Here is a 13058-nt window from a genome sequence, read left to right on the forward strand (position 1 = left end):
CAGGAATGTTGGTTGGTTGGTCTAGTCAGGGCAAACATATCAATCAGATTTGAATGGCTAGTTGAGTAGGGCTAATTGAATTGTATGCATTAGTTGGACTAATCGAACTACATGCATGGTTTAGCTAAGTTGGTTGGGTCAGTCATGCTTATTAATTAAGCTAATTAGGGATGGTTGAATAGGTCAATTGGATAATTAAGTAAAAAAAAAAATTGATAATCTCAATTAGCCTCATTGATTATCCCTGGAGGTGATTGACCTGGTCCCATGAAAGTTTTCCACCGGCCACCAGGATAAATCGAGAAGCGCGCGCGTCAGTCAACCCAGACGCCCAACATCCTTTGATTGTGTTCCCCATTTGGAGAAAAATTCCTACAAATACGTCGTAGCTGGGGATCAAATCGCGGGTGCCTGGGTGACAACCTAAATGTCCTACCACGACACCATGCGCCGGGGACAATTGGATAATTAAGTAAGCCAGAAGAGTTGGTGGATCAAAACGAGCTTAATTATCTATATCTTGCTCGGTCAACTAATTGCACATGCTAATTGTCAATATTCAAGCATATATAGATGCATTTATGTTCAAATACTATAACTTGATTATGATTAAAACACACAAGGGATCCAAGGTCGATCTATCACAAAACACAAACATATAATTAGGCTGCAACATCCTCAGTCACTACTATATCCTGAGAATTTAGCTGCCATCATTTCCCTTTATTCAATACACGCTTACCACACTACGTATCACCCACACACACAAACATTCATGCCTTCGTATATAAATTATGGGAAACTTAAACTTTCACCGACCCTGTCACCGACGAAGTGACACTTTAACAGTTGCAAGGGTTGCAGTTGCAGTTGGATCCACACTTGCACCCTTCATTCTCATCGGTCTTTGCCGCCGTGACCATCTCAAATCCTTCCAAGTCACTGCATACAAGAGGACCATCTATCATTGAAGAACTTAAAATTAACCTTTCTTTTAAGGTCTATAGAGGGGGATCTATCAAGGGGAAGTTACATTTGGATGCCTAATTGATTGTGATAACAAGTCGCAATTAACTACCAACCTACCTCTTCTCGGGTGCAACCCCTAGAATTAGGGTTTGAGAGGTGGTTGACTTCTCTTCCAAATCAGGATACATCTTGCATCTACACCGCAACTTAAAGGTCATAATTGTTTTCACAATTAAAAAAGAAATATATCCAAATTAAATTAACTTTATGCAAAGAAGTTATATTCCCTCCGCCGCAGTTGCAGTTGGATCCACAGTTGCAATTTCCACCGCAAGACATTTTGGTAGTAAATCTATGAGAATACTTGGCTTATGCTTGGATTGCAAAGAGGATGTGTGAAGAAATTTCATAGAGAAATGATAGTATTTATAGAGAGCAATTCATGGTTATCTCATCTAACTGCGTATTAAACTTTATTTCCTTTCGTTATCTAACATCACATCGTATTTATTAATCTATACCATTTGCCTTGAAATATATGTCTTTATTTGGATTTCTTTCTTGTAATTTAAGTCTACTCTTGGTGTCATAAATTAATCTTATCTGCGTGCACGATACGTGCATTCTTGGCAGATGAGACAATCGGATTAATTAACATGAATATTTAATGGTAATTATTAATATATTGTCAAATATCAAAATTAAAGTTCAAGGTAATTCAAGGTTAATCAAATTAATCAATTAACGATTGCACCAATAATCTCACTTGTTTTGATGTTTGACAATATATATAAATTAGACAAACCCATATTAGCCTACTCCCTTCTTCATCCCATACCAAAGCATAAATGAGGGATTTCTAACTTGAGCTCCACATTTTTCTCCCCTTTTGGCACGTATCAAAAATCTTCTCCCCATGATTCATCCTTATATCATTTAAGCTTTACAATAAATGTCTCATGTCCTTCCATTGTCTTTCAATGCTCAACTTTGAGCATTTATTCCATATCCTTCAAAAATTCTCCTTCCATGCACAAATCGTATCTTTAAAGTGGATCTCACTCAAAACATGCTCCAGTTTGTATCATTGTACTAACAATGATTTGGAGTTTCTAAATCTTTAGGAAATTCCAAAATTGAAGTTATGAAGTTAAAAAATCACCTTTGAATCTAAATCTCCTCCTTAAATCCAAATTAATCCCTTTTAACAATTTCTTTCAAATGTTCATCAAGAAAATGACCCTCAAATGTTTACCTAAGCACTTCATGGGGTTAGAAATAGTTAAATTGACTAAACGTGACTTAATAGACTAAAATTAGACCATTTCAGCCAAAACATAACATACTAATCGATTGGTTTCAGCTACTAATCGATTATAGCTCATGTGAATCGATTGGTACCCATTGCCAATCGAAGATAGTATGTCCCAATCGATTAGCAATAGTGTTTAATCGATTAGGATTTCTGATTTTCAAAAGCAAATTCAGATTGAATTTTAGAAACTCTTAAATAATTCTATAATATTTCAAACATGTAGACATTATTTATATCATATATTATCATGAAAAATTAATTTTCTATGAAAATATATATCATTTTCAAATATTGACATAAAATTAGAAACCATTGAAAACTTTAATGTTTTACTCTAACTTTATATTTAACTAAGCAAGGGTGCTTCATATCAACAAATAGATTTCGCCAAGGTTTTCCAAAATGATTATAAAATAATTTTCAAACATGATCTTTGGGCTAAATACACATGACTTGCATATTAACTTTCTCCATGATTAGACTTCACATATATAATTCATGTATTTTGATGAAACTAAAACTCAAATATATATACTAAATCAACATCTTAAGTTTTATTCATCCTCTTAACATCTCACTTGTATCTCAATATACATATAAGTCAACTCTATAGTCTTTGTGAGATATAAAATAGATTTTTCCTAAACTAAGGGATCATACATCTCTAACTGGACATTTTAACTTTGATCATCTTACCTAGGATGTCAACTTATGTCATTGTCTTTCATTATAAGAAATTGAAACAATACATGATAATGATGATGACATACTTCAGAAGAGTATTTTTTTAAAGAAAAACTATCATAGCTAAATGATATTTGTATAACATGACATATAACATTTCTTATGACAATATGGATGCAAAGTGTGATGTCATGACATATGATGGATCACACAAAATATGACAATTATAACACAAAAATTACCTAGATTTTCATCTAAGTGCTATTCCTTAACTCTTATGCTAAAAATAAACATAAGTTGCCCCCCATCTCCATAGTAAATGTCAGAGTCCCAACTTGACATGTCTTTGAATTCTATTTTATTTGTGCCAATTTGATTAACTTCAATACTTCAAAAAAATTTATTGACACACTTTTACTCTTCAAGAGTAAAAGTTCAACTTCTCCTTTTCAATGTGTCACAATACATTGAAAATATCTTAAAGTATCAACTTTATTATGGTTGGATTAACTATCCTTCCAATTAGAGTTGACACACTCTAAACTTATTTAGGGTGTAGAGAACACATATTTAGGAACCCAAAATGTGCTCCTTAGGTGTTTTACGTACTTACTAGGAATAACTTCCCTAGAAACCTTCCTTATGACTTTCCTAGGCTTCTTATAAGCCTTAGTCACATTAGTCTCCTCAAAGTCAACTCTAGAGATAGCTTCCCTTGTAAGCTTGACTTGATTTCCAGACCTAGAGTTAGTTCCATAGCTATACGAAACTCTATAATATTAAGACACTTTGTCCATTGACTTGATTTTTTACCCCAAACTCTTCTTGTCCATAAATAACCCTTATTTTCTTAAACCTAGGTTTTTCTTCTTAGACCCTTTTTCTTCCCTTGTGATTTTTCTAAGGGTCTTTTTTAATTCATCGAGCCTTAACCTTAACACTTGATTCTCGATCCTTAATTCCTCAAATTTGAATTTTTCATGAATGCCTTGGGTATTTTTCTTTTTAGGCATAAATCTAATTTGTTTAGGTTCTTGCATAAATTCTTCCTATCTATGAATTTTGTAGGTGTATCATTAAACACCCTAGACTTTTCACCATGTTCATGAGACGTTTTATTTTCTATTTTCATGGCGATTAGTATCAAGATGATAAAATATATTTCTACCATGATGTGGCACATAATTATCCTTAGAGTTATCATGCTTCTTATTTTCATGATAAAAAATGTTAAAATCATTAAACTTATTTCTAACATGTTTTTTATCATGATATGAAAAATTACCATTAACTAATGGTTCCTTAGTTTTGCTCATGGAAGTTCTCCTTTGACTTGAGCTTTCTCCTTTATTCTTGGTCAGATTCCTCCTCCTTGGACATTGATTCCGATAATATCCCTTTTGGTTGTAAGAAAAGTACACAATGTGCTCCATGCTCTTTCGTATCATGGGGCCAACCTTTTTTGGCTTCTCCTTCACCTTGGGTGCAAATTTAATCTTTTCTTTCTTCAACTTAGGACACTTTCTCTTATAGTGTCTTTTTTATCTACACTAAAAATAAATTATATAATCTTTATTTTAAATATATAAATTTGTTATACCTATATGAGTTGAGCTCATAGAGGTGGCATATTTTTCTTCATTTGATCCGGAGGTAAAGACATTCTCTTGGTCCAGTGTTAATGGCATCTCCCCCTCAATTCTTGAAGTGAATGCTTCTTCAATTTTCTCCTCGGATGTTGAGCATCTCACAACCTCCGAGTCCTCATTCTCTTGATCCAAAGAGTCTCCCTTTTTAGATTCATTTTCACTTGACGTTGAGGTTGGAGTTTCATGAAGCTTGGTTGACTTGCTCCATAAATCCTTAGTATCTTGAAATGAACCTATCTTGCATAAAATACTATAGGAAAAATATTAACTAATAATTTAGTTATCTTATCATTTGTCTCAGATTTTTGGATTTGCTCCTTAGACCATTTACTCCTCCAGAGAGGTTTTCTTTTGCTATTCATTGGGACTTCAAATCTTTCCATTAGAGTAAACCATTGCTCTATGTTCATTATAAAAAAAACTCTCCATTCTTGATTTCTAAATGTCGAAGCTTCCCATTTGGAATGATGGAGGTGCTTGGATATCATATCCAAATTCATCTCAGAAGTCCATTTTGAAGTTTAGCTACTTTGATGATAAGTCCTTTGACTTGTTGAAATTTAGGGCTTCAAACTTCCAACTTCTTCTTCTTCCTATAACTCGTTGCTCCTTCCGGCGATTAGTCTAAAGAAGAGTAGCCTCATTCTGATACCACTTGTTAGGACATGTAGAGAGCTAATGGGGTGGAGGGTGAATAGCTGTGTTCACTTCTTTAATGATGATTTGCAGCGAAAACTTGAAGTGAAGACTACACAATGCTAACACCTTCGATTTTACTTGGTATTCACTTCCTTGGGGTGATTAATCCAAGGGTCAACTCCTCACTAACAACTTCAATATGAAAACTTCCTTCCTGGAGGCGAAGAAGGCTCGTACAAGCACAAATACAAGAATACAAACAAGAAACACAAATAAGATTACACAATAAAATAAAAATTATTTTACAATAATGAACATTGCTTTGGTTGCTCTTTTCTTGCTTTGATTAGCCTTTTGATGTTTGGAAAGTGCAGTAACACTTGTTCCCCAAACCTCAAGAATCGACATGAACAGCTATGCTTTAAATCTTTGTGGAAACCCTTTTGTAGAGTTACCTAGACACCTCTTAATCGATTAGGTTTACTCCTAATCGATTGTCACGTCAGATAACTATTCAAACACTTATAGAACAATTTTTTTTTTGCTTGTCTAATCGATTTATGAGTCATATCAATCGATTACCAACTTTTAATGGATTAATCAAATCAATTCTGAAGCTTCTGCTCTCGCAAGAAAACACTCCTAATTGATTAGTCTAATCGATTAACTCATGCTGAATCAATTAGCCCAATCAATTCAGCAATCTTCTGTTTGCTCGTGAAAAACCTCCCCACTTATCCTTAATTGATTGATGTGCTCAATCGATTAGCCAATCGATCCTAGTACTTTCTGTGCTCTCGCGAAGAACACTTTAATCGATTGTCTTAAGCCCAATTGATTTGGACCCTTATTGTGCTCTCGCGAAGAGCTTTCCAATAGGGGTCAATCAGTTACCATAATTAATTACCCAACTCTAATTCTCTTAATCAGAATCTAGGGTTCTCTTGCCCAACATTCAGTCAACCTTGACCTATTAGGATTTCTTGTTGTATTGCATCTGATCAACTTTGACCTGCCAAGACTTCCTCACCAAGTGTCTAGTCAACTTTTGACTCATTTAGACTTTCTCATTACCTAACTCCATTAGGATTTCTGATCACCAAATATCTAGTTAACCTTTGACCCACTTAAATTTTTTTCCTTAGCTAGCTTCGCTAGGACTGTCGTTGCCTAGTTCCTAACTAGGTCTTCCATTGCTTAGCCTCGCTAGAACTTTCATTACCTAGTTCTCAACTAGGTCTTTACTGCCTAACTTTGCTAGGACTTCCACTACTCAGTTCCCAATTAGGTCTTCACTGCCTAGCCCCACTAGAACTTCCACTATCTAGTTCTCAATTAGGTCTTTACTTCCTAGTCCGACTAGGACTTCTCGTTACCTAACCTTTAGTTAGGACTTTCATTGTCTAACCTACAGTCAAGAATTTTTGTTGTCTAACTTTGAGTTAGAACTTCTCTAGATAAGTATCCGGTTCTCCTTTGACCTAACTGACTTATCTCTCACATATTATCAAACATTGAAACTCAAACTCAAGCTAACTCGAGCTCAATCAAACTAATCAACCTTGACTTGAGGATAATTGCACCAATTATAAATATTCAAGCATATATGGATGCATTTATGTTCATATACTATAACTTGATTATGATTAAAACACACAAGGGATCCATATGGTCGATCTATCACACAACACTAACATATAATTAGGCAGCAACATCCTCAGTCACTACTATATATTGAGAATTTAGCTGCCATCTTTTCCCTTTATTCAATACACGCGTACCACACTATATGTATCTCCCACACACACACAACATTCATGCCTTCGTATATAAATTATGGGAAACTTAAACTTTCACCGACCATATCACCGACGAAGCGACACTTTAACAATTGCAAGGGTCGCAGTCGCAGTTGGATCCACACTTGCAGCCTCCATTCTCAGCGGTCTTTGCCGCAGTGACCATCTCAAATCCTTCCAAGTCACTGCATACAAGAGGATCTATATATCATTGAAGAACTTAAAATTAACCTTTCTTTTAAGGTCTATAGAGGGGCATCTATCAAGGGGAAGTTACATTTGAATGCCTAATTGATTGTGATAACAAGTCGCGATTAACTACCAACCTACCTCTTCTCGGGTGCAACCCCAAGAATTAGGGTTTGAGAGGTGGTTGACTTCTCTTCCAAATCAGGATACATCTTGCATCTACACCACAACTTAAAGGTCATATTTTTTTCACAATTAAAAAAGAAATATATCCAAATTAAATTAACTTTATGCAAAGAAGTTACATACCCTCCGCCGCAGTTGCAGTTGGATCCACAGTTGCAATTTCCACCGCAAGACATTTTGGTAGTAAATCTATGAGAATACTTGGCTTGTGCTTGGATTGCAAAGAGGATGTGTGAAGAAATTTCATAGAGAAATGGCAGTATTTATAGAGAGCAATTCATGGTTATCTCATCTAACTACGTATTAAACTTTATTTCCTTTCGTTATCTAACTTCACATCGTATTTATTAATCTATACCATTTGCCTTGAAGTATATGTCTTTATTTGGATTTCTTGTAATCTAAGTCTACTCTTGGTGTCATAAATTAATCTTATCTGCGTACGTGCATCATATGTGCATTCTTGGCCGATTGAGACAATAAACATGAATATTTAATGACAATTATTATAATTAGATGGATTGAGGGAGAAGTTATCTGATTGATTCTCACTTGAATTATTTATATAATTTGATAAAATAAATAAGATGCTTGCATCGTTTGTGTAAAATAATTCTGCACGAATCGTAAATCTTCATCCTTGGGACGACAGAACAAACACATTTATCGCAACTAAATAAAACATTTAATATAACCAAATAAAAATATCTAAAATTTTTGTTAATTTCTATTGCCAAACACCTATTACAACTACATAAACATATTTTTTCTGGAGTCATTAAATGACACCTGTTTTTTTTTTTACTCATTAAATAGAAACCAGATTCTCTAGTGTGCATAAAACTAGAACATATGATGAGTTATTTCTAATTATGGTTGAATCGTAATTATAATTTAATTATAATTAGTTATGATTATTCTTTGAGTTCATCATCTTTCAGATTATAATTTAGATCGGGATGTATGACTGTAGGCCACCAGTCGTGGACAAATGATCAAGTTATCGGGCGCTGAACGAGGAACGACCTTCGACCATCCATCCGAATTCAAACTATAATTTATGGGATGATGAATCCAGAGAGGAATCGCTATAATAAAAATGAAAAAACATATTCACCTTATTAAAAAATTAATAAAAATATTTTAAGATTAGGAATAATACAAGTATTCTTCCCAAAGTCGTCCTTGAAATTGTCTTCGCTTAAACTTTGTCCAATTATTCAAAGGGTTATATTTTCTTGCACGTTCTTCTTAAATAAAAAAAATAGTTAATCTAGTAAAGGAGAAATTAATTGGTCATAATCCTGCAACGTCACTGCTGGGAATACTGGTGAAGTAAAATATGTCATCACTTAGGTCATCTAAACATTTTACTAGTTCTTAATCAAGGCCGGCTTTAAATATCAATTTACCTAAACAAAGATTATCGGTGAAAGGTAAAAAACAAACGCATAAAATACATCATTTAGGACAGACCAAGGCAGGCCAGACATGAACCAGCCTGGGCTTGGTTGGGCCGGGTAAGGGTGGCCATCCGATTAATACATATTTTCTCTATGAAAAACGTAATAAATAATTAGAATGTTTCGTCATAAGCAAATATGTTTAACTAAAATAAGAAAATTACTTTATACGTTTCAGTGTATTTCATGGATAGAAAGGTCTAATCGCTGCTTTTAATCTTGAGCGCCGAGTGCCCATTTATTGTGTACGAATGGTCCAGATCTGATCAGAGCTGGTAGGGGTCGCCATGTAATTAATGTAAGGGTATATATAAAAATTTAAAATTTAAAAGGGGGGAGATATCATTACAAAGAGCGACCGAACAGCAAAGTCTAGTTTAGGGTTCTTCCGCAGCGCAACTCGACTTCTCCTGGATCTCGCTGTTCGAACACGGATTCCCTCAATCGATTAGCCGCAGCAGCAATTGGTAGGAAGCACGGCATCCTAAAAACCCTTGCGCTCTTCATGCATGGAAACCCTGTTGCGTTTCGCGGCGGGAGACGCCGCCGACTCTCTGCTGTGGCAGCCGAAGCCCGCAGTTTGGTGCACTCCTCAACCGAAGAGGAAGAGGACGTTATTGAAGAACCCTCCTCGTCAGAAGAATCCCATCAGGATCCCACCTTTGCTGGTGAAATACTCCAAGTGAACTTCTTTAATGCAGAAAAAACCACCCAGGATCCCTTCTTTGTCGATGAATCTCTGCATTTGAAGTTCTGTAAGGCAGTGCTTAGGTTCTCCAGGTCCAGCGGCCGCGCTTCAGTCCAGGAGCTCAGAGCGAGACCCGCCCGATGCCGCACCGCATCGTACAACATGCTTATGACGGCCATTGCGGAAATCGGTGATGTGGAGGATCTTCTCAGGTTGTTCCAAGAGATGAAACGGGGCAAATGCAAACCTAACGTTCTCTGCTACAACACCGTGATCAATGCTTTGGTAGAAGCAGGTCGCTTGGAAGAAGCACGGGCTACCTACGAGGAGATGTTCTGTTTAGGAATCAGATGCAATTTATCCTCCTACAATATCCTGATGAGGATGCACGCTTGCTGCAGCAAAGACTTTGATTCGGCATACAAAGTCATTCTTATAATGAAGAAAGATGGAATTTGTCCTGATGTCACCACCTACTCGATATTGATCACAGGGCTTTGCTCCGATGGGAGGATTGAAGAGGCATGGGGAGTATTGGACAGGATGCTTGAGGAGAAATGTCAACCCACCATCCGTACATTTATACCTATTGTACAAGGTTACTGTTCTGAAGGTAAAATTAAAGAGGCTAAAAGATTGATGGCTACTATGGAGAATGTTGGATGCTCTCCAGAAACAATGACCTATAACATACTGATTCATGCTCTTTGCAAGGCATCAAAGTTTGATGAGGTTGAGGAGATTTTGGTAGAGAGTGACTGCAAAGGTTGGAGGCCTAGTGAAATAACTTACAACACATACATGGATGGACTCTGCAAGAGTGGCAAGACCAAGGAAGCATTCAAGCAATTGGAAAACATGTTGATGATTGGGTTATATCCAACAGAGTACACTTTGAATATCCTTCTCAATTGCCTTTGTTATGATTCTAAGGAGGTTTTGGTGGCAAAGTGTTTAATAGAGAGGAGCTTTGAGTTGAAATGGGATGTCACTGTTGTTGACTACAATACTGTGATGAGTAGACTCTGTGATGCAGGGTACTGGGTTGGTGTACTTAAGCTCTTTAATGACATGATAAAAAAGGGCATTACGCCTAATCTTCGAACATTCAACATTGTGATACATAGCCTGTGCATTGGAGGAAAATTTCACAAAGCTAGCTGTCTTATGAACAGTGGAGATTTTATTGGAAACGTGGTGACTTATAATACTCTAATTCATTGGTTTTATCTTGATGGAAATATAAATGAGGCTCAACATGCTATTGCTTCTATGAGTGCTAAAAATATTATGCTTGATGAAATTACCTACGGTACCATTGTTGATGGGCTTTGTAGATCAGGGAAGTTTTTAGAGGCTATTGATTTCTTTCACATGTCTCTGGAACATAAATTCTCATCTGATCTTCTTCTCCGTCTAATTTATAGGCTAGTTAAGAATAGAGGGCTGAAGGAATTGCTAAAGTTATTTACAGGAATTGAGAAAAGAGGGCTGTTTCTTGATGGTCTCATTTTTGATTCATTGATCAAAGCCTTTTGCAATCAAGGTGTTTGTCAAAGCATTGATATGCCAAGTGTCTGCATTATTCTGGATAAAATGCTTGTTAGGAGATAATTTGATCCCAGCTGATGCTTTGGCAAACTTGAGCAGTGATGATCTTCAAGACCTGAACTCAAGTCAGGTAACTGTTAGTTTATTCTTCTATAAAACATAGCATCCAGTTTACCTTTCTATTTTGTATGCAATAATATTTACTACTATTCTATGATTTTGGTATCGTTGATAAGCATTTAGTGTTTTTTGTTGAACAACTTGCCTGGATGTGTACAGATAGTACCTGACTATCTTTATGCACCTTAAACCTCACATTAATCTTTCTAACATTTTGACACATGCTTGTCTTTTAAATTGAGCAGAAGATGAGGGTTGTGGAGATAAGGATGTTAAGAGGGATGTGTCTGAGAATGGACAAAATAAGAAATGAGAGTATTAAATAAAAAATCAGAGTTATATTTATTGAGAATAAATTATGAGAGACACGTTTAAGATGGTACGAGCATGTACTTCGACAACCAATAAATACTCCAGTTAGGCGATGTGAAACTATGACAAATATGGAAGAGGTACATCAAAAAAGACTTGGTTAGCCATAATAAAATAAGATAAAATTTATTTAAGTATAGATAATAATATAGTTGAGGATAAAGTCCAATGGTGTAAAATTGAAAAAATGAATGGACAAAAGAGATCATTCCAAGCTATGTCCAAAATTAGATGGGAAAAATATGAGTAACTTTACTGTTGTATGGTTCTAACATCAAAGAGTACTTGTCTTTCAACACCGAGTTGTGAGGTCAATCAACATATAGTCTCCTCGCCATCAGAGCATGATGCGTTCAATTCTCTCGAGACTATCTAGTGGTTAGTACATGAGGTGTTGGCACCATGAGATTTGAGGTTCGAATCTCGGTAAAATTGAGGTAAATGTCTTCCTTATGTGCTAGTCATTATTCCAAAGACTAGTAGCCGTCCGTGATTTATCTCCTCCGTGTTGATTTTGAGACGGATTGATGGAAGCGCTAGGGGCGAACGTCTTCGCCTTTTACCATCATGATACGTTCAAATCCATCGCCCTCGTTGGCATATTCTTGTTTCCTTAGTTAATGCAGGCGGCTCAGTAGCAGAGCATCAAGGGGGTGCAAAGCATGGAGCTAGCGAAGGTAAAAATTCATGCATCCGCTCTTCCCGCTCAAGTAAAGAATTTGACTAATGAGGCCTTCCCTCTCCTCTCCCTCCCTCTTCCTTTTGGTTTCCTAATAAAATGAAGCAATTGATGAATACCACTGAACATGACATGAAGTCACTGTTTTTATGGTTTTGTAGATGACAAATGGCTTGTGTGAGGATGCGATAAGCAAGTATACAGTGCAGAAAGGATTAAAATTTGTATAGTTTCTTACTCTCTGCCGAGGAAATGTGTATTCTGGTCATAGTACACAAAGTATAAACAATGATTTATAACTCCATGATTCTCACATTAACTTTCTATGCTTCATCTTTTGGGAAGCTTGAAAATCATTTTAAGTTCCAGTTAAAGCCGGCAAAAGGCTATCACAAACTTGCTGCAAACATTTCTAGCATTTATTCGCTCGAGGCAAAAAATGAGATGCCGCATGGCTTAATATGATTGATTGATGGAATATGTAGTTTTATTCATCATTTTTTTTCAGAAAAAAAAAGGAAAATAAAATAATATGAGGAAGGCCTTATAAAATGTAAAAAGTATTGTATTAACCAAGATGGTTAATTCCCAGAGTAAAAAATAATGGTGGTGCTTAAATCATATCTCAATCTGTTTGATGAATATTTTTAATTTGCTTCAATTATTATGCATTGACAATTAACTGTAGAAAATTAAATTTAAAATTTTGCTTGTATGATAAGAGAATATTTTCATTTTAGTACTTTTGTTTGTTT

At 35.7% G+C, this 13058-nt stretch overlaps 3 protein-coding genes across 3 annotated transcripts; 1 reads left to right on the forward strand and 2 right to left on the reverse strand.

The window, feature by feature from the left end:
• Nucleotides 1-624: 624 nt before the first annotated feature.
• Nucleotides 625-1375, reverse strand: LOC122007897 (metallothionein-like protein 2A). Its single transcript, XM_042563433.1, has 3 exons — nt 1256-1375; nt 1087-1164; nt 625-942 (listed from the first exon to the last, which is right to left on the reverse strand). Exons 1-3 carry the CDS (start codon nt 1306-1308, stop codon nt 843-845), a joined length of 231 nt encoding a protein of 76 aa, XP_042419367.1. The 5' UTR covers nt 1309-1375; the 3' UTR covers nt 625-842.
• Nucleotides 1376-6845: 5470 nt separating this feature from the next.
• On the reverse strand, nt 6846-7709 carry LOC122007896 (metallothionein-like protein 2A). Its single transcript, XM_042563432.1, has 3 exons — nt 7554-7709; nt 7386-7463; nt 6846-7240 (listed from the first exon to the last, which is right to left on the reverse strand). Exons 1-3 carry the CDS (start codon nt 7604-7606, stop codon nt 7141-7143), a joined length of 231 nt encoding a protein of 76 aa, XP_042419366.1. The 5' UTR covers nt 7607-7709; the 3' UTR covers nt 6846-7140.
• A 1525-nt stretch (nt 7710-9234) lies between these two features.
• LOC122007781 (pentatricopeptide repeat-containing protein At1g09900-like) lies at nt 9235-12659 on the forward strand. Its single transcript, XM_042563309.1, has 2 exons — nt 9235-11262; nt 12465-12659. The coding sequence occupies exon 1, from the start codon at nt 9399-9401 to the stop codon at nt 11193-11195; it is 1797 nt and encodes a 598-aa protein (XP_042419243.1). The 5' UTR covers nt 9235-9398; the 3' UTR covers nt 11196-11262; nt 12465-12659.
• Nucleotides 12660-13058: the final 399 nt, after the last annotated feature.

Source organism: Zingiber officinale, chromosome 8A (genome assembly GCF_018446385.1).
Source record: "Zingiber officinale cultivar Zhangliang chromosome 8A, Zo_v1.1, whole genome shotgun sequence".
NCBI classification, from domain to species: Eukaryota; Viridiplantae; Streptophyta; class Magnoliopsida; order Zingiberales; family Zingiberaceae; genus Zingiber; species Zingiber officinale.

Coding starts and splice junctions, on each gene's coding strand:
- LOC122007897 (XM_042563433.1), bottom strand. CDS start 1,308: ATGTCTTGCGGTGGAAATTGCAACTGTGGATCCAACTGCAACTGCGGC. Junction 1,165..1,255: donor AACTGCAACTGCGGCGGAGG/GAATATAACTTC, acceptor GTTGCGGTGTAG/ATGCAAGATGTATCCTGATT. Junction 943..1,086: donor GGGGTTGCACCCGAGAAGAG/GTAGGTTGGTAG, acceptor TCTTGTATGCAG/TGACTTGGAAGGATTTGAGA.
- LOC122007896 (XM_042563432.1), bottom strand. CDS start 7,606: ATGTCTTGCGGTGGAAATTGCAACTGTGGATCCAACTGCAACTGCGGC. Junction 7,464..7,553: donor AACTGCAACTGCGGCGGAGG/GTATGTAACTTC, acceptor GTTGTGGTGTAG/ATGCAAGATGTATCCTGATT. Junction 7,241..7,385: donor GGGGTTGCACCCGAGAAGAG/GTAGGTTGGTAG, acceptor TCTTGTATGCAG/TGACTTGGAAGGATTTGAGA.
- LOC122007781 (XM_042563309.1), top strand. CDS start 9,399: ATGCATGGAAACCCTGTTGCGTTTCGCGGCGGGAGACGCCGCCGACTC.